The 18,507-nt window shown below is 48.8% G+C and overlaps 1 protein-coding gene across 1 annotated transcript in view; it reads left to right on the top strand.

The window, feature by feature from the left end:
- The window catches only part of LOC132567448 (phospholipid-transporting ATPase IK-like), a 93,136-nt gene extending 83,237 nt beyond the window's left edge, over positions 1–9,899 (top strand). Inside the window, exons 17-18 of the mRNA XM_060233124.1 lie at positions 7,678–7,808; positions 9,699–9,899. Of these exons, the coding sequence (XP_060089107.1) occupies positions 7,678–7,808; positions 9,699–9,899 (332 nt within the window). The remainder of the gene's footprint in view (positions 1–7,677; positions 7,809–9,698) is intronic.
- The last annotated feature ends 8,608 nt before the right edge of the window (positions 9,900–18,507 follow it).

Below are 18,507 nucleotides of genomic sequence, written 5' to 3'. Positions count from 1 at the left end.
CCTTGAAAGGGCAGCTTCTGGGAGAGCTCTCTCCAGCCCCACCCACCTCACAGGGTGTCTGTTGTGGGGGAGGAAGGTAAAGGAGATTATAGGCTGCTCTGAGACTCTGTCCTTGAAAGGGCAGCTTCTGGGAGAGCTCTCTCCAGCCCCACCCACCTCACAGGGTGTCTGTTGTGGGGGAGGAAGGTAAAGGAGATTATAGGCTGCTCTGAGAGTCTGTCCTTGAAAGGGCAGCTTCTGGGAGAGCCCTTTCCAGCCCCACCCACCTCACAGGGTGTCTGTTGTGGGGGAGGAAGGTAAAGGAGATTATAGGCTGCTCTGAGACTCTGTCCTTGAAAGGGCAGCTTCTGGGAGAGCTCTCTCCAGCCCCACCCACCTCACAGGGTGTCTGTTGTGGGGGAGGAAGGTAAAGGAGATTATAGGCTGCTCTGAGAGTCTGTCCTTGAAAGGGCAGCTTCTGGGAGAGCCCTTTCCAGCCCCATCCCACCTCACAGGGTGTCTGTTGTGGGGGAGGAAGGTAAAGGAGATTATAGGCTGCTCTGAGAGTCTGTCCTTGAAAGGCAGCTTCTGGGAGAGCCCTTTCCAGCCCCACCCACCTCACAGGGTGTCTGTTGTGGGGGAGGAAGGTAAAGGAGATTGTAGGCGCGCTCTGAGACTCTGTCCTTGAAAGGGCAGCTTCTGGGAGAGCTCTCTCAGCCCCACCCTTGAAAGGTTTGATTTCCCACTCCTCCACTTGCACCTGCTGGAATGGCCTTGGGTCAGCCGTAGCTCTGGCAGAGGTTGTCCTTGAAAGGGCAGCTGCTGGGAGAGCCCTTTCCAGCCCCACCCACCTCACAGGGTGTCTGTTGTGGGGGAGGAAGGGAAAGGAGATTGTGAGCCGCTCTGAGCCTCTGTCCTTGAAAGGGCAGCTGCTGGGAGAGCTATCTCAGCCCCACCCACCTCACAGGGTGTCTGTCATGGGGGAGGAAGGGAAAGGAGATTGTAGGATGCTCTGAGACTCTGTCCTTGCAAGGGCAGCTTCTGGGAGAGCCCTCACAGCCCCACCCACCTCACAGGGTGTCTGTTTGGGGGAGGAAGGGAAAGGAGATTGTGAGCCGCTCTGAGCTTCTGTCCTTGAAAGGGCAGCTTCTGGGAGAGCCCTCACAGCCCCACCCACCTCACAGGGTGTCTGTCGTGGCAGGGGGAAGGGAAAGGAGAGCCGCTCTGAGCCTCTGTCCTTGAAAGGGCAGCTTCTGGAAGAGCTCTCTCAGCCCCCCCCCCCATCTCACAGGGTGTCTGTCGTGGGGGTGGAAGGGAAAGGAGATTGTAGGCCACTCTGAGCTTGTGTCCTTGAAAGGGCAGCTTCTGGGAGAGCTCTCTCAGCCCCACTCACCTCACAGGGCGTCTGTTGTGGGGGAGGAAGGGAAAGGAGATTGTGAGCCGCTCTGAGACTCTTCGGAGTGGAGGGCAGGATATAAATCCAATATCTTCATCTACCTCACAGAGTGTCTGTTGTGGGGGAGGAAGGGAAAGGAGATTGTGAGCCGCTCTGAGACTCTTCGGAGTGGAGGGCGGGATATAAATCCAATATCTTCTTCTTCTTCTGTGGGCCCCACCAAACATAAAATCCTGGCTACGGCCCTGCTGTCGAGCCCTGTGGGAAAGGGGCCACTTCCCCAGACAAGATAGGAATCTGCCTGCGTGCCCCACCCCTACCGGGTTACAGTGGAAGGGGTCCACAGAGACTGCCTTTTCCTAATTATCTCGCACCCAAGTCCCAGAGTCAGCTGTAACTGACATCTTGCATACAGCAGTTGCACACCAGTCCTTTCCGAGGTGAATGAGATTGTGTGGTGCATAGGAAAGGCATTGCAGGTCTCGAACGCAGGTCTCCAGGAAGCAGGGCCTTGCACCATGGTAGCCAGACATGAGCTGAGGGGTCTGGAATTGATTTTGCACCAGGCTTGTTCCAGGCGGAGAGTCCTTTTGCTCCCAGGGCTTCTCTCCGCTGTCGTCCTGGAGCTGCGAGTTGGCCCGCCGCTTTTCCACAGCACGCGAGATCCTCTTACAGGCAGTTTCTGCTTGCCACGGAAAAGCGGCGCGCCAGCTTGCAGCTCCGGGGCAGCTTGTGCAGAAACCGAGAGAAGCGCTAGGGGCAAAAGGGCTCGCCACCCGGAACAAGCCCTACTCTGAAATTGGTCTGTGTCTGATGTGGGCCACAGAACTGGCCACCAAGTGGCCATTCCAGGAACTGCATCCTAGGCCAGGCCAGCAGGATCATGTGACTTGGGGGGGCCAATGAAAGGAAAGGAAAGGTCCCCTGTCCAAGCACCAGTCGTTTCCGACTCTGGGGTGCTGTTGCTTTCGCAATGTTTTCACGGCAGACTTTTGACGGGGTGGTTTGCCATCGCCTTCCCCAGTCTTTACGCTTTCGCCCCCAGCAAGCTGGGTACTCATTTGACCGACCTCGGAAGGATGGAAGCCTGAGTCAACCTTGGGCCGGCGACCTGAACCCAGCTTCCGCCGGAATTGAACTCAGGTCGTGAGCAGAGAGTTCAGACCACAGTACTGCAGTACTGCTGCTTTACCACTCTGCGCCACGGGGCTGCTAAGCCAATTAAAGCGGGACTATAAAAACCCAGTTCCAAAATCCATATGAGCAAAGCAAGAGTCAACCTTGCACCTTTAAGACCAACCAAGTTTTATTTAGAATGTAAGCTTTCGTGTGCTCTCTAAGCACACTTCATCAGACGAGGAGATCAGAGATTGTGGGCTGAAATACAAGCAGTTTGTTGATTAAGTATGTAGACTGATCACATGGTAAACCAGTGCTGCTTGGCCATTTGGTCTGGATAGCCATAAAAGACGATAAAGTCCTCTGCCAATTGGTGTTTCTGTAAATCTAGGTAAATCATAAAAGAAGAAGAAGAATTGCAGATTTATACCCCACCCTTCTCCCTGAATCAGAGACTCAGAGCGGCTTACAATCTCCTATGTCTTCTCCCCCCCCCACAACAGACACCCTGTGAGGCGGGTGGGGCTGAGAGGGCTCTCACAGCAGCTGCCCTTTCAAGGACAAGTCCTGCGATAGCTATGGCTGACCCAAGGCCATTCCGCAGCTGCAAGTGGAGGAGTCCAGCAGGTACAAGTGAATCAAACCCGATTCTCCCAGATAAGAGTCCGCACACTTAACCACTACACCAAACTGGCTCTCGGGACATGTCTATGCTAGTTGTAGTCCACCCAATCTGCTTATCAGCATCAATCTATACATTATAAACATCATTCCAGTCTGCCATTAGAAAACAAGAATACATAAAATGAAAATGGGTTAAGTATATGTCATGAGATAAATAGCCAATATCCCTTATTGGAGTATAAAACACTATTCAATATAAAACATTATTCTGATACACTATTATAAAAGAGAAATACATTGGATACTGTGGATGTCTAGCTATGCTCACTGAGAGTGGGTTTAGCATATGTAATGAGATTTAAAAAAAACCAATATCCCTGTTCAGTCCTGTGGAGTTGTTTGTTCCAAGTTTCATCATTGTAATTCAGCAATTTCTCTCTCCATTCTTTAAGACCAACCAAGTTTTATTGAGAACGTAAGCTTTTGTGTGCTCTCTAAGCAGATCCCCTCGTCTGATGAAGTGTGCTCAGGAGCACACGAAAGCTTACGTTCGCAATAAAACTTGGTTGGTCTTAAAGGTGCCACTTGACTCCTGCTTTGTTCAGCTGCTTCAGACCGACACGGCTGCCCACCTGGATCTCTCTCCATTCTGTTCTTGAAGTTCCTTTGCAGTCAAACAGCTACCTTGAGGTCACACAAAATCCGTATGGTTTGTCTCCGTGGACCCAACTTTGCCAAGCCTACCTCTCCTTCTAGAGCAGATGCAGCTCCTCATTCAGCTACAACTTTGTCTCTTGCTTACGGCCCCAATGATGCCACTCTCTGCCCTTTTGTGGGTGGTTTAGCCTGGTCTGGTCCCAGCTCACTCCGACAGAATAATCAGAAGCAACACCGCTCCAGGGAGGCGTCTTCCTCATACTAAGGGATTTGGGAAGATTTGGGGAGGGGAGGTGTATTAACTTCTAGCCATGGTAATTCTGGGATCCAATATCACTGCAGATGGTGACCGTAGCCATGAAATTAAAAGACGTTTGCTCCTTGGGAGGACAGCTATCGTGAACCTGGGCAGTATAATAAAAAGTAGAGACATCACCCTGCCAACAAAAGTCCATATAGTCAAAGCAATGGTATTCCCGGAAGTAATGTATGGCTGTGAGAGCTGGACCATAAGGAAGGCCGAGCGCAGAAGAATAGATGATTTGAGATGTGGTGCTGGAGAAGAATCTTGAGGGTCCCTTGGACTGCAAGATCAAATCAGTCAGTCCTAAGGGAAATCAACCCTGGCTGTTCCCTGGAAGGTCAGATGCTGAAGCTGAAGCTCAAATCCTTTGGCCACCCAATGAGAAGGGAGCACTCCCTGGAGAAGATCCTGATGCTGGGAAAGGCAGAAGGCCAAAGAAGAAGGGGATGGCAAAAGAGGAGATGGCTGGACAGCATTACTGATGTAACAAACACGAATTTGAGCAGGCTTCGGAGGATGGTGGAAGACAGGAGGGCCTGGCGTGACTTCGTCCATGGGTCGCAAAGAATCGGACTTGACTGTGCGACTGAACAACAAAAATGATGGTTACGTGGAACCTCCATCTACTGAAGCAATCTACCTAGACTGTGTCCTAGAAGCCCCGGGACAGATCCTACTATAATAAGAAGCCTCCAGTGACAGGTCTTGTTGCCCACCACTGTTGAGAATGGTGACAGGATAATTTTTTTTTAAGGAGGCAGTATCTACATAGCTCTAGGGTAGCTCTAGGAATGGCCAGAAAATCTATGGTTTGACCTTAGAGTTTCTGGCAATTGTCGAAATTACCCAGCATCTATACTCCCTCTACGCCGTGAGTCTTGTGAGCAAAAATTCTGCTTCACGAGCTACTGAATCAATGTATTTCTCTTTTAGAACAGTGTATCAGAATAATGTTGGGTTTTTTGTGTGTGTTGACATGCTCAAATGAGGGATGTGGGCTGTTTGTCTCATTACATGTACTAAGCCATCTTCCGCTATACTTTAATGCACCCTGTTTTTCTAAGGGCTAACTGATATCATTTCTCTTTTAGAACAGTGTATCAGAATATTTGTTTTGGGGGTTTTTTGCATTGACATACTCAAATGGGGGATATTGGCTGTATGTCATATTGCATTTTCCAACCCATCCTATGGCAAACTATATGGATGTTATAATCTCTTGAGTAATCATACCCTCTATTTAAACTAACAAAGCCAGAGTGTTACCTAGATTTATGGCACCCCTACGACAGCAATCTGCTTTTTTATCACCCTCTAGTGGTTTTTTTAGCCCTGTTTTGTCCTAACGCTAACAAACACAGATCCCGATTTGTGATTCTTTGAATCTGCTAAAAACAGTCCCATGATTCCACGCTGCCCACTTATAGTAAGAATTGAACATATATATGAACATATGAAGCTGCCTTATACTGAATCAGACCCTCGGTCCATCAAAGTCAGTCTTGTCTACTCAGACTGGCAGCGGCTCTCCAGGGTCTCAAGCTGAGGTTGTTCACACCTATTTGCCTGGACCCTTATTTGGAGATGCCGGGGATTGAACCTGGGACCTTCTGCTTCCCAAGCAGATGCTCTACCACTGAGCCACCGTCCCTCCATCTCCATCACCTACTGCCTGGACCCTTTTTAGTTGGAGATGCTGGGGATTGAACCTGGGACCTTCTGCTTCCCAAGCAGATGCTCTACCACTGAGCCACCGTCCCTCCCCGGTTGCTGCTTGCCATTTCCGTTTGTCTGATGAAGTCTGCTTAAGAACATACGAAAGCTTACATTCTGAATAAAACTTAGTAGGTCTTAAAGGAGCCACTTGTCTACTGCTTTGTTCTATTGCTTCAGACCAACGCGGCTGCCTACTGGGATCTATTGGCATTCAAGTTGTGAGCCGCTGTCAACCTTAGTTTGCTCTGTGGCCTTCCTTCCTGAGCGAAGACAAAAATGCGGGAGCTGGAGGCTGAAAAGCTGTGAGCTGGCTCACACGAGCTCTGCTTAGAGGGAACACTGCCCAGCATCGCTTGTGGCTTCCCCCCAGAAGTGTGGAAGCGGTGCAGACGATTTTGCATCCCCTTGTCCCACCCCCAGTCTCCCTGCCAGTTGCCAGGCACAACCTGGTGACCCTGGGGACAAACAGCATACAGTATCATGTGCTTAATGTGCAGGGTGCTCCTCTTGTGTAAGGAAAGGTCCCCTGTGCAAGCACCAGTCGTTTCCGACTCTGGGGTGACGTTGCTTTCACAACATTTTCACGGCAGACTTTTTTACGGGGTGGTTTGCCATTGCCTTCCCCAGTCGTCTACGCTTTCCCCCCAGCAAGTTCCATGGTGCAGAGTGTTAAAGCTGCAGTACTGCAGTCCTAAGCTCTGCTCACGACCTGAGTTCGATCCCTGGTGGAAGCTGGGGTTTCAGGTAGCCGGCTAGAGGTTGACTCAGCCTTCCATCCTTCCGAGGTCGGTCAAATAAGTACCCAGCTTGCTGGGAGGAAAGTGTAGATGACTGGGGAAGGCAATTGCAAACCACCCCGTAAAAAGTCTGCCGTGAAAACGTCGTGAAAGCAACGTCACCCCGGAGTCGGAAAGGACTGGTGCTCGCACAGGGGACCTTTCCTTTCCTCTTGTGTGGATCTAAACATTCGCAAAGTTGGGGGCATCCCAACTTTGCATTTCGGCAAACCTCCTCTTTGCAGAAAAACGTAAAAAGTGTATCTTTACGTGAGATAACCTCCCCCCCACCCCCGGCCAAAACAAGAAAGAACTGGGTCTAGAATGAGGAAGAGTTTTGGATTGGCAAGGGGGAAAGGACATAGTGGAAGGGTCGGGGTGGAAGACGAGACGGAAAGTGCATGTGATGGAATGGCTGATGGGGAGGAAGCTGGTTGACCAGGAAGGTACTGGGGGGGTGGGAATGTGTGACAAGGAGGCCTTTTCCGCACTGATCTGTTTGCTTCTCGTTTGCCGCGGGTTGATTTTCCCCAGTTCAAATTTTGCTTCCGCACTACTGCCTCAACTTTGGTGTGTGGTCCGGAGCAAATGGTTCCGCATTGACTAATCCTTTTCAATTTTTGTTCTTTTCCGCCTTTTCCAGTCATCTGACTCCACCCCTTTCTTTTTTTTGCTTGCATGCGTCATTGGAAGGGAGAATGGTGGGCGTGAAGATCTGCCAAGGAGCGGGCAATCTTTTTCCAAATGTGTGATTTCCACACACACAGCTGCAGCCTTAAAGAAGGAGCAAAAAAAAGGTGACACCGCAAAATCAGGAGTCCAGAAAACCCACGTTAGACGCAGAAAAGAAGGACCAAAAATTTGATCAGGAGCAGAATGTGCGGAACTCTTCACTAAATCCGGCGCACAATCCCAGCCTGATAGGGAGTAGGAGACTGTGCGGAAAAGGTCGGAGAGTTAGGCAGGGCGGCATCTTGAGAGGGGAGGTGGTGGGGCCAGCAAGGCAGGAAGGGATATCCATTCTGCTTGAGCCCCTCAAGATTCCGCCCCCCTTGCAGTCGCATATTATGGGATCTAAGCTACCTCCAACATCCACTTTTATGTAGATGCCACTAAGAATGCACTGACGGACCCATTGGCTTTGCTTGTCGTCTTGCTTTCCGTCACCGTCAGCACCATCCCCTCCCTCACCGCCCACTTTCTGCACAGCATCCCAGTCTCAAGAACCATGATGGAGGTAAGCACTGCTCTTGTGATGGCCATCGAGCGGCTACTGAAGGGCTGGATATTGAAGAGCCCTTGGCGGTGGTGGGGGGGGAGCCTTTGGTGTAGCTGTTGGGAAAGTAGTCCGGAGGACAGGATAGAAGCCTTCATGAAGTTGTTGGCACAAGGGGTGGGCGTTTGGTTCAGCTGAACCAAATACAACCCTGAATAACAGCTGATTCGGCTGTATTCGGTGCCATATACAGCCAAATCAGATTCTCTGATTTGATTCGGCTGCTGAATACAGCAATCCTGAATTCTGCCGAATCTATTCGGCAGCTATTCAGCTCCCTATGGGCCATTGAAGTCAATGGCAAAATAGGGTATAATTTATGGGTGCTCTGGTATTTGGGCAAAAACTCTATGGTAGAAGCCAAATCTACCATAGAGCTTTTGCCCAAATACCACAGCATTGCCCCTACATCTCTGTGCGATGATGGCACTTCCGGGTCATATGGGAAAGTGACCTAGACATGCTGCCCTAACATCAGATGGGCATCCCTCCTGATTGCGGTAAGCCCCCCCCCCCCATTCCCTGGCTGGTTCCCTGGAGGCACCTGGTAACCCTAGAGGAGAAAGAGAGATGATAAAACTCCTGGGTGTGAGAAGGAGGGTCTCTTTCATACTGGTTCCGACATGCCAGACGTAGCTCTTAGCTGAGGTCTGCTGGAGGTAGTCATTGCCAATGCGGACGATTCTAGGCCTGAGCCGAAGCTTCAAGGTAATGGCAATCCTTTAGGAAAACCGTAACCTTTTAATCAAAAGAGCCTGCGTTACGTTAACATCCGCTGGGGAATGTTCAGAGAGAGGGGCAGAGGAATAACATCTTACCTTTTTCTTTTGGACCCCTCCCTCCATCTGGTGCTGTGCTGAGATTATGTGTGTGAACATTCCTTTTTTAATAAACGGTGTATAACTTTTAATGCTGGTAGCACCCCCTCCAGACATCGAGGAGGCCAGGTGGGTGGCACATGCCAGGCAGAGACCTCGGACAGCAACTGGTTCCCAGACATCTGAGAGGCCAGGGCAGAACAGAAAGGTTAAAGAAGAAAGGTTAAAACACTTGGGGCTCTTTAGCTTGGAGAAACGTTGACTGCGGGGTGACATAATAGAGGTTTACAAGATTATGCATGGGATGGAGAGAGTAGAGAAAGAAGTACTTTTCTCCCTTTCTCACAATACCAGAACTCGTGGCCATTCGATGAAACTGCTGAGCAGACAGGTTAAAACGGATAAAAGGAAGTACTTCTTCACCCAAAGGGTGATTAACATGTGGAATTCACTACCACAGGAGGTGGTGGCGGCCACAAGCATAGCCAGCTTCAAGAGGGGATTGAATAAACATCTGGAGCAGAGGTCTATCAGTGGCTATTAGCCACAGGGAATAGATGGAACTCTCTGTCTGGGGCAGTGATGCTCTGTATTCTTGGTGCTGGGGGGCACAGAGGGAGGGCTTCTAGTGTCCTGGCCCCACTGGTGGACCTCCTGATTGCACCTGGGTTTTTTGGCCACTGTGTGACACAGAATGTTGGACTGGATGGGCCATTGGCCTGATCCAACATGGCTTCCCTTATGTTCTTATGTCTGGGGAAGCGATGCTCTGTATTCTTTTGCTTGGGGGGGGGGGCACAGTGGAAGGACTTTTAGTGTCCTGGCCCCACTGATGGACCTCCTGACGGCACCTGGTTTTTTTGACCACTGTGTGACACAGAATGTTGGACTGGATGGGCCAGTGGCCTGATCCAACATGGCTTCTCTTATGTTCTTAACAGAGCCCATAGGTCAGAGCGGAGCTGTCCCACCACAGTTCCAAAGAGATCCACTGATAACGCCTGCTCTTTTTCACCGATTTTTTTTTTTTTAGCAAATGGTTCAAACCAGGGACCTGAAAACAAAGCCGAGCGAGGTGGAGCTGCCGTCTCGCCTCCAGAGAGAGTCCCGCCGGAGGCACTCAAGTTACGCCTTCTCCCACAAGGAAGGTTATGGGGAACTGATCTCCAGGGGCACCAGCGTGCGCAGCGTACAGGAGGCTCTTTTTCGGGAAAGAAGCTCCCTCAACCAGTGAGGACACCACCTCCCGTCATGACATTACCGTGCAATAGAAGTTCTTGGCCCTGTTGACTTGTCGAGGGGCAAAGGCCACAACTGTAGTTATTTCAGTTCAAAGGAAACAGTCCCAGATCTTCAGACTGCCTGTCGTGGTGCTTGATACCACACATCCCTTCTGCTCTTGAGCACGCACAGCCAGATCATGAGGTTCTGGGTGCAAATCCTGGTAGCCCAGACTTTACGGAGAAGCTGTCCTTTTCTAGCCTTGGTGCCTGCAGATTAACTCCTGCTCCTTGCCAGGAACTCAACAGCTTAATCATAAAATGACAGTCTTCCCGCTGTAGTCATAAAGCAGGGGAAAGCATAAGCCCCCGGGCCCTCTAACAAGTGCGAAAATCTAGTTCACCCCCTTCCGGGGATGAAGGAAAAAGTCCCTCTTGGGGTTTCGTCGATCAAAACCAGCAGTTTCGTTTCTCGGCTTTTCACCGCCACGTTCTCGTCCCTTTGTCTCACGCGTGGATCTCATTCTGTCCCGATGGGCAAACTGTACTGCTCCTCTACAAGCACGGAGCATCGCTTTACGCGCATAATACTGTTGAATGAACGCAATGAGGAAAAGCGCAGATGCTCGGGGAGGGGGGTGGTGGCAAACATTTGGTGAGCAAAAATAAAAGACTCCTGGAGTTGATTTGAACAAGGGAGGAAGCGGAACAAAAACCGGAACATTCAGGTCGAAGCGGCACAACGGAGACATTCGGAGTCACCCCGAAACGCGACTGCGTCTTCTCACGCCTACTGATGTTTCAAAAGTGCAATTTAATTATAACACCTGAGCCATATATCATATGTACACCTGAGTAGTTCATTTTTAAAAAAAAAAAAAATCCTGAATCGCCTGATCCAAGATTCCAACTGCAGTTGAGGGAAAAGGGTATATATATCCTCAGGGCTTTTTTTTGTAGCAGAAACTCCTTTGCATCTTAGGCTACACCCTCCTGATGTAGCCAATCCTCCTGGAGCTTCCAGTAGGCCCTGTACGAAGAGCCCTGTAAGGAATTCTAGCAGGACCTCCTTTGCCTATTAGGCCACAAACCCCTGGTGTAGCCAATCCTCCTGGAGCTTACAGTAGGCCCTGTACGAAGAGCCCTGTAAGGGATTCTAGCAGGACCTCCTTTGCCTATTAGGCCACACACCCCTGATGTAGCCAATCCTCCTGGAGCTTCCAGTAGGCCCTGTACGAAGAGCCCTGTAAGGAATTCTAGCAGGACCTCCTTTGCCTATTAGGCCACAAACCCCTGGTGTAGCCAATCCTCCTGGAGCTTACAGTAGGCCCTGTACGAAGAGCCCTGTAAGGGATTCTAGCAGGACCTCCTTTGCCTATTAGGCCACACACCCCTGATGTAGCCAATCCTCCTGGAGCTTCCAGTAGGCCCTGTACGAAGAGCCCTGTAAGGAATTCTAGCAGGACCTCCTTTGCCTATTAGGCCACAAACCCCTGGTGTAGCCAATCCTCCTGGAGCTTACAGTAGGCCCTGTACGAAGAGCCCTGTAAGGGATTCTAGCAGGACCTCCTTTGCCTATTAGGCCACACACCCCTGATGTAGCCAATCTTCCTGGAGCTTCCAGTAAGCCCTATACTAAGAGCCCTGGAAGCTCTTGGAGGATTGGCTACATCAGGAGGGGTGTGGCCCAATATGCAAAAGACTTCCTGCTAAAAAAAAAAAAAGCCCTGTATATTCTCAGAAGCTAGTGACAGACTCTGTTTTAGCCGTGAGTGCTGGCCAAGAAACTAGCCTACAGGCCATGTCCTGTGGAGGCTGTGCCAAGATTTCCAAAGTTTGCAAGAAATTGGCCTCTTAGATTGGACAATGGGTTGGATCCCATAGATCTGTCCCAGAGAATTTACACGCAGTAGCTTTCTCCTGATGCGAGAGGCTCTTGAGCCAGGGGAAACTCTGTTTGGTCCCCACTTTCTGCTGTTTGGAGATACGCTACCTCTTTGCAATAAAAAAGGCTAATGCCATGCTGGGAATTATTAGGAAGGGAATTGAAAACAAATCAGCCAGTATCATAATGCCCCTGTATAAATCGATGGTGCGGTCTCATTTGGAGTACTGTGTGCAGTTCTGGTCGCTGCACCTCAAAAAGGATATTATAGCATTGGAAAAAGTGCAGAAATGATTAAAGGGTTGAAACACTTTCCATATGAAGAAAGGTTAAAATGCTGGGGGCTCTTTAGCTTGGAGAAACGTCGACTGTGGGGTGACATGATAGAGGTTTACAAGATTATGCACGGGATTAAGTAGAGAAAAAAGTACTTTTTTCCCTTTCTCACAATACGAGAACTCGTGGGCATTCAATGAAATTGCTGAGCAATCGGGTTAAAACGGATTAAAGGAAGCCCTTCTTCATCCAAAGGGTGATTAACATGTGGAATTCACTGCCACAGGAGGTGGTGGTGGCTACAAGCACAGCCAGCTTTAAGAGGGGATTGGATAAAAATATGGAGCAGAAGTCCATCAGTGGCTATTAGCCACAGTATATATGTATATATATATATATATGTGTGTGTGTATGTGTGTGTGTGTATATGTATATGTATGTATGTATATGTGTGTGTGTGTGTTTATACACACACATATATTGGCCACTGTGTGACACAGAGTGTTGGACTGGATGGGCCACTGGCCTGATCCAACATGGCTTCTCTTATGTTCTTATGTGACACAGAGTGTTGGACTGGATGGGCCATTGGCCTGATCCAACATGGCTTCTCTTATGTTCTTATGTTTTCATGGATATTATCCTTAGCTCTGGGTGACAGGAGAACTGTTACTTTCAATTCTATCTGGGATACCGTTTAAGTAGGGGATGCGGCCAAAATTGTGTTCATCTGAACTCTTCCCTTTATGCCCAATAAAGTTTTATTCTGGGTATAAACTTTTGAAATAAAACTGTTGATCTTAAAGGTGTGTTAAGGAACATCCTTAAAGGTGTTAAGAAGTATTCTGACCTTCTTCCACTTTCCAAATGCATTGTCAAGAGGATCCGCTAGAGGGCGCCTGAACCACATCATGGTGGAAACGATATGCTGCTGTTGCATGCACGATTGCCCTCTGCTGGACAGATGCAGTACTGCTAAAGAGCAGCGTGGTTTCTCTTCCCATTTTAGCTAGGCTGAAACACCAAGAATTAATTTCTAGCTTTGTTATCGACTTTTTATATATATATATCTGAAATTGCCCCATCTGCATTTCTCCCTGGAGTTTTGAGTTCCAAATTTGCCACTCTGGTTTCCAAATTGGAAATGACGCATTAGGAATCCCCCTCTGAGTCACTTTTTTAACATTTACAGATGATGTAAAGGGGGCATTTTGCTTCTGCTCTCTTCCTCACAGAGTGTTCTGATCAGAGCAGGGGACAAAGCTGAGGAATCGCTGTTTTCAGTATTTTCAAAGGCGACCTCTCCACCCCATACCCCTTTTTATTTATTTATTATTTATTTATCACTTTAAATTTCTATCCCGCCCTCTCCGCAAGCAGACTCAGGGCGGCTAACAACATACATTTTTTTACAATTTAACCAATAAAAACTACAACTTAAAATTATTTAAAACACTCAAACGTTAAAACATTCCATTGCGTTTTTGGTGCTGTATCGCTATGATATAATTTAACGTCAATATAAATGTAAATGGTGATCATGGTACTCTGTAACGGTGTCGAGTGGCAGCTCTCTCCCAAATTAGGTTAGATCTCAAAGGCCTGTCGAAACAGTTCGGTCTTACAGGCCCTGCGGAAAGTGGAAAGATCCTGCAGGGCCCTTATTGTCAAGTCAGCTGAATTCAATAACAAGTCTTTGGTTAAATCAAAGCTTCTAGTTTATTGAAAGCAGAAACGAAGACCATGATAACAATTGAAGGACTGAGGTACATGAACATTAACCAAGCATTTAAGGTATAGATCAAAGGATTCCTACGGGCGGGGTACTCTAGGCAGTATGTTTTCACACTAGGATGTTACTCCCTCGTTCCCTATGCCAAGGCCTTGGCGCTTTTGCACTCCCACAGACACCCGGCTTGAGAAGGCTCCACAATCTTGTTCCCATATCAGCATTTCAAAGCAGACTACACAACAAAGGCATAGCTAAGAGGAGGGGGGGAAGGAGAGTTAGCTAGCAGCACTCGGTGTTCAATATGGGACCAGAATCCCTTGCTTCTGAACCAGAGTTAGAAACCATATTAATAAAAATACAGCAGACTTGACACTTATGGCCTCTGGGAGTATTCCGCAATTCTGGCGCTGCCACCGAGAAGGCCCTGGCTCACGTCTGCCGCAACCTAGCCTCCCTTGGTCCAGGGATGGACAACAGACTTTTTGTCCCTGAACGCAGTGCTCTCCAGGGAACGTGTGGGGAAAGGCGATCCCGCAGATAGACAGGCCCCTGACCATAGAGAGCTTTAAAGGTCAATACCAACACCTTGAAACGGACTCGGAACACAATAGGTAGCCAGTGCAGCTTTCTCAGCACTGGCCGAATGTGCTCCCACCGGGGGAGCCCCATTAGCAGCCGCGCTGCAGCATTCTGCACTAGCTGTAGTTTCCGGGTCAGCGGCAAGGGTAGCCCCATGTAGAGAGCGTTACAGTGATCTATTCTTGAGGTGACCGTAGCATGGATCACCAGTGCTAAGTCGTTGTGCTCCAGGAAGGGGGCCAACTGCCGCACCCGCCGAAGATGAAAAAAGGCGGATCTAGTAGTGGCTGCTACCTGGGCCTCCATTGTAAGAGAGGACTCCAGGAGCACACCCAAGCTCTTGACCTTGGAGGCCGGGATTAGTGACACCCCATCAAGAGCCGGCAGAGGGATCTCCCCCCCTGGACCACCCCGACTCAGATAGAGAACCTCCGTCTTCTTCGGATTCAACTTCAACCGACTCAGCCTAAGGCAAGATGCTACGGCTTGGAGAGCCAGGTCTAGATTTTCCGGGGTACAGTCGGAGTGACCACCCATCAATAGATAGAGCTGGGTGTCATCTGCATATTGGTGACATCCCAGCCCATACCTCCTGACAAACTGGGCAAGTGGGCACATATAGATGTTAAATAACATTGGGGACAGAACCGCACCCTGTGGCACACCACATATAAGTGAGTGCCTTTGCGATGATTCTTCCCCTATCACCACCCTTTGTCCCTGATCTTGAAGAAAAGAGGCCAACCACTGTAAGGCAGACCCTTGAATCCCCACGTCGGCAAGGCAGCTAGTCAGTAGCTGATGGTCAACCGTATCAAATGCGGCCGACAGATAACAATAATAGCACCGCTAATAATAACAGCACCGCTGAGCCGCCCCATCCAGATGTCACATGAGGTCATCTATGAGGGCGACCAAAACCGTCTCTGTCCTGTGACCTGGTCGAAAGCCGGACTGGAATAGATCCAGTGCGGAAGTGTCAACTAGGAATCCCTGTAGCTGAGTTGCCACCACCCACTCTGTGACCTTACCCAGAAAAGGAAGGTTTGATACCAGCTGATAATTTGCCAATACAGCAGGATCTGCAGATTTTTTTTCAAGAGGGGACGGACCACCGCGTCTTTAAGAGGTGTGGGAAAGATCCCTTCTACCAGGGATCTGTTGACAATACCCTGTAGTGGCTCACGTAACAGCGCCTGGCTAGCTTTTATAAGCCAGGACGAGCACGGATCCAACCCACAGGTCGTAGGGCGCACAGCGAAAAAGATCCTATCGACTTCCTCCAGGCTGAGTGAGTTGAAGGAGTCCAGAATTGGACCAGAAGACGCACTCAGTGCCTCAAGTTCTTTCACTGTTTCAATTATGGCGGGGAGGTCGCATCGGAGTGACGAAACCTTATCTGCAAAAAAACTCGCAAAAGCCTCGCAGCCAATTTCCAATTCTCTAACGTTTGGTTTACCTTGCGGTAAAACTGTTAATGATTGAATTATACTAAACAATTGTGCTGGGCGCAAGGTCGCAGACGCAATCCGGGACGCATAGTAAACCTTTTTTGTGGCCCAGACTGCCATCTCATTGGTCCGCATAAATGACCTATAAGATGTTCTTGAAGCTTCGTCGCGAGTACGTCACCATTGTCTCTCTAGTTGTCTCAATCACCGTTTTTCTATCCAGTGCCATCAAATTAAACAGAGTTTACAATTTCTGGTGGCCTCCATGGCAAGAAGGCTACAAAGTTCACATCTGGGGCTTTTCAATCACGTCTGGAACCACCTTTTTCTTTCTCCCACCCCCTTTAATTCGGACACTCCAGCTTAATGAAGAGTTCTGGAGAACCCGAAAACTTGCTCGTTCTTTTGTGACAATTTGGTTGCTCTAGGTGTCATGCTGCTGTTATTCTGTGGCTCAGATTGTTGAAGTGATGTTCAAAGATGTGAAGGGAACACAAGTTAAGAAAGGCACAAACAGGCATAAGAAAAGGCCTGCATGGTTAACAAGCAAAGTAATGGAAGCTGTAAAAGGTAAGAAGGACTCCTTTAAGCGATGGAAAACCAGTCCAAGTGAGATTAATAAAAGGGAACACAGGCTGTGGCAAATCAAATGCAAGACTGTGATCAGGCAGGCAAAAAGGGACTATGAGGAGCATATTGCAAAAAACATAAAGACCAACAATAAAAATTTCTTCAAATATATTAGAAGTAGGAAACCAGCCAGGGAGGCAGTGGGGCCCTTGGATGACCATGGGGTAAAAGGATTACTGAAGGAGGATAGGGAAATGGCTGAGAAGCTGAATGCATTTTTTGCCTCCATCTTCACTGTGGAAGATGAGAACTTTTTGCCCGCCCCAGAAGCACTAATATTGGAAGGGGTGTTGAAAGACCTGAGTCAGATTGAGGTGACAAAAGAGGAGGTCCTACAACTGATAGACGAATTAAAAACTAATAAGTCACCGGGTCCGGATGGCATACTTCCAAGAGCTCTGAAAGAACTCGAACTTGTGGATCTTCTAACAAAAATCTGTAATCTTTCATTGAAATCTGCCTCCATTCCTGAGGACTGGAAGGTAGCAAATGTCACCCCCATCTTTAGAAAGGGTTCCAGAGGAGATCCGGGAAATTACAGGCCAGTCAGTCTGACTTCAATACCGGGAAAGTTGGTAGAAACCATTATCAAGGACAGAATGAGTAGGCACATTGATGAACACGGGTTATTGAGGAAGACTCAGCATGGGTTCTGTAAGGGAAGATCTTGCCTCACTAACGTGTTACATTTCTTTGAGGGGGTGAACAAACATGTGGACAAAGGAGACCCGATAGATGTTGTTTACCTTGACTTCCAGAAAGCTTTTGATAAAGTTCCTCATCAAAGGCTCCTTAGAAAGCTTGAGAGTCATGGAGTAAAAGGACAGGTCCTCTTGTGGATCAGAAACTGCCTGAGTAATAGGAAGCAGAGAGTGAGTATAAATGGGCAGTCTTGCTGAGCAGTCAGGTTAAAACGGATAAAAGGAAGTCCTTCACCCAAAGGGTGATTAACATGTGGAATTCACTGCCACAGGAGGTGGCGGCGGCCACAAGCATAGCCACCTTCAAGAGGGGGTTAGATAAAAATATGGAGCAGAGGTCCATCAGTGGCTATTAGCCACAGTGTGTATAGGTGTGTGTGTATATATATAATTTTTTTTTTTGGCCACTGTGTGACACAGAGTGTTGGACTGGATGGGCCATTGGCCTGATCTAACATGGCTTCTCTTATGTTCTTATCTTCTATTTTGTGCGTTGGGTTTTTTGTGTCAGGGGTAGTGGTTTACAGGCATACAGCAATGGTTCTCATGTACAGTTGCCAACTCCAGGTTGAAAAAACCCTGGAGATTTGGGGGTAGACCCTAGAGAGGGTGGAGGTTGGTAAGGAGGGGGACCTTACCTGGATGTAATGTCTTAGAAACCTCCCCCCCCCCCAACACACACTCACACACACTCCAAAGCAGTTGTTTCCTCCCAGGGAACAGATCTCTCCTGTCTGGAAATCTGTTGACATTCCAGGTAACCTCTAACATCCCACTGGAGGCTGGCAATGCATTGTGGCATCAACCCAGCCTTCGTTTCTGTGTGCAGATATCCTCATGTGTGAGTGTGTGATATCCTTCCTATATTTTCCCAATAAAGCCAGTCCAGTGGCTTTGAAAATCCTGACTGGTCTTTAACTGCAGGGGGGGGAATTGGGGGGGGATATAGAATCATAGATTTGGAAGGGAACTCTAGGGTCATCTAGTCCAACCCCCTGCACAATGCAGGAAACTCACAAATACCTCCCCCTAAATTCAAAGGATCCTCATTGCTGTCAGATGGCCATCTAGCCTCTCCTTAAAAACCTCCAGGGGAGGAGAGCCCACCACCTCTCGAGGAAGCCTGTCCCACTGAGGAACCGCTCTAACGGTCAGGAAGTTCTTCCTAATGTTGAGCCGGAAACTCTTTTGATTTTATTTCAACCCATTGGTTCTGGTCCTACCTTCCGGGGCCACAGAAAATAATTCCACCCCATCCTCTATATGACAGCCCTTCAAGTACTTGAAGATGGTGATCATATCACCTCTCAGCTGCCTCCTCTCCAGGCTAAACATCCCCAGCTCCTTCAACCTTTCTTCATGGGACTT

This window comes from Heteronotia binoei, chromosome 2 (genome assembly GCF_032191835.1).
Source record: "Heteronotia binoei isolate CCM8104 ecotype False Entrance Well chromosome 2, APGP_CSIRO_Hbin_v1, whole genome shotgun sequence".
In the NCBI taxonomy this organism is placed as follows: Eukaryota; Metazoa; Chordata; class Lepidosauria; order Squamata; family Gekkonidae; genus Heteronotia; species Heteronotia binoei.
This window is presented reverse-complemented; position numbering and strand designations above follow the sequence as displayed.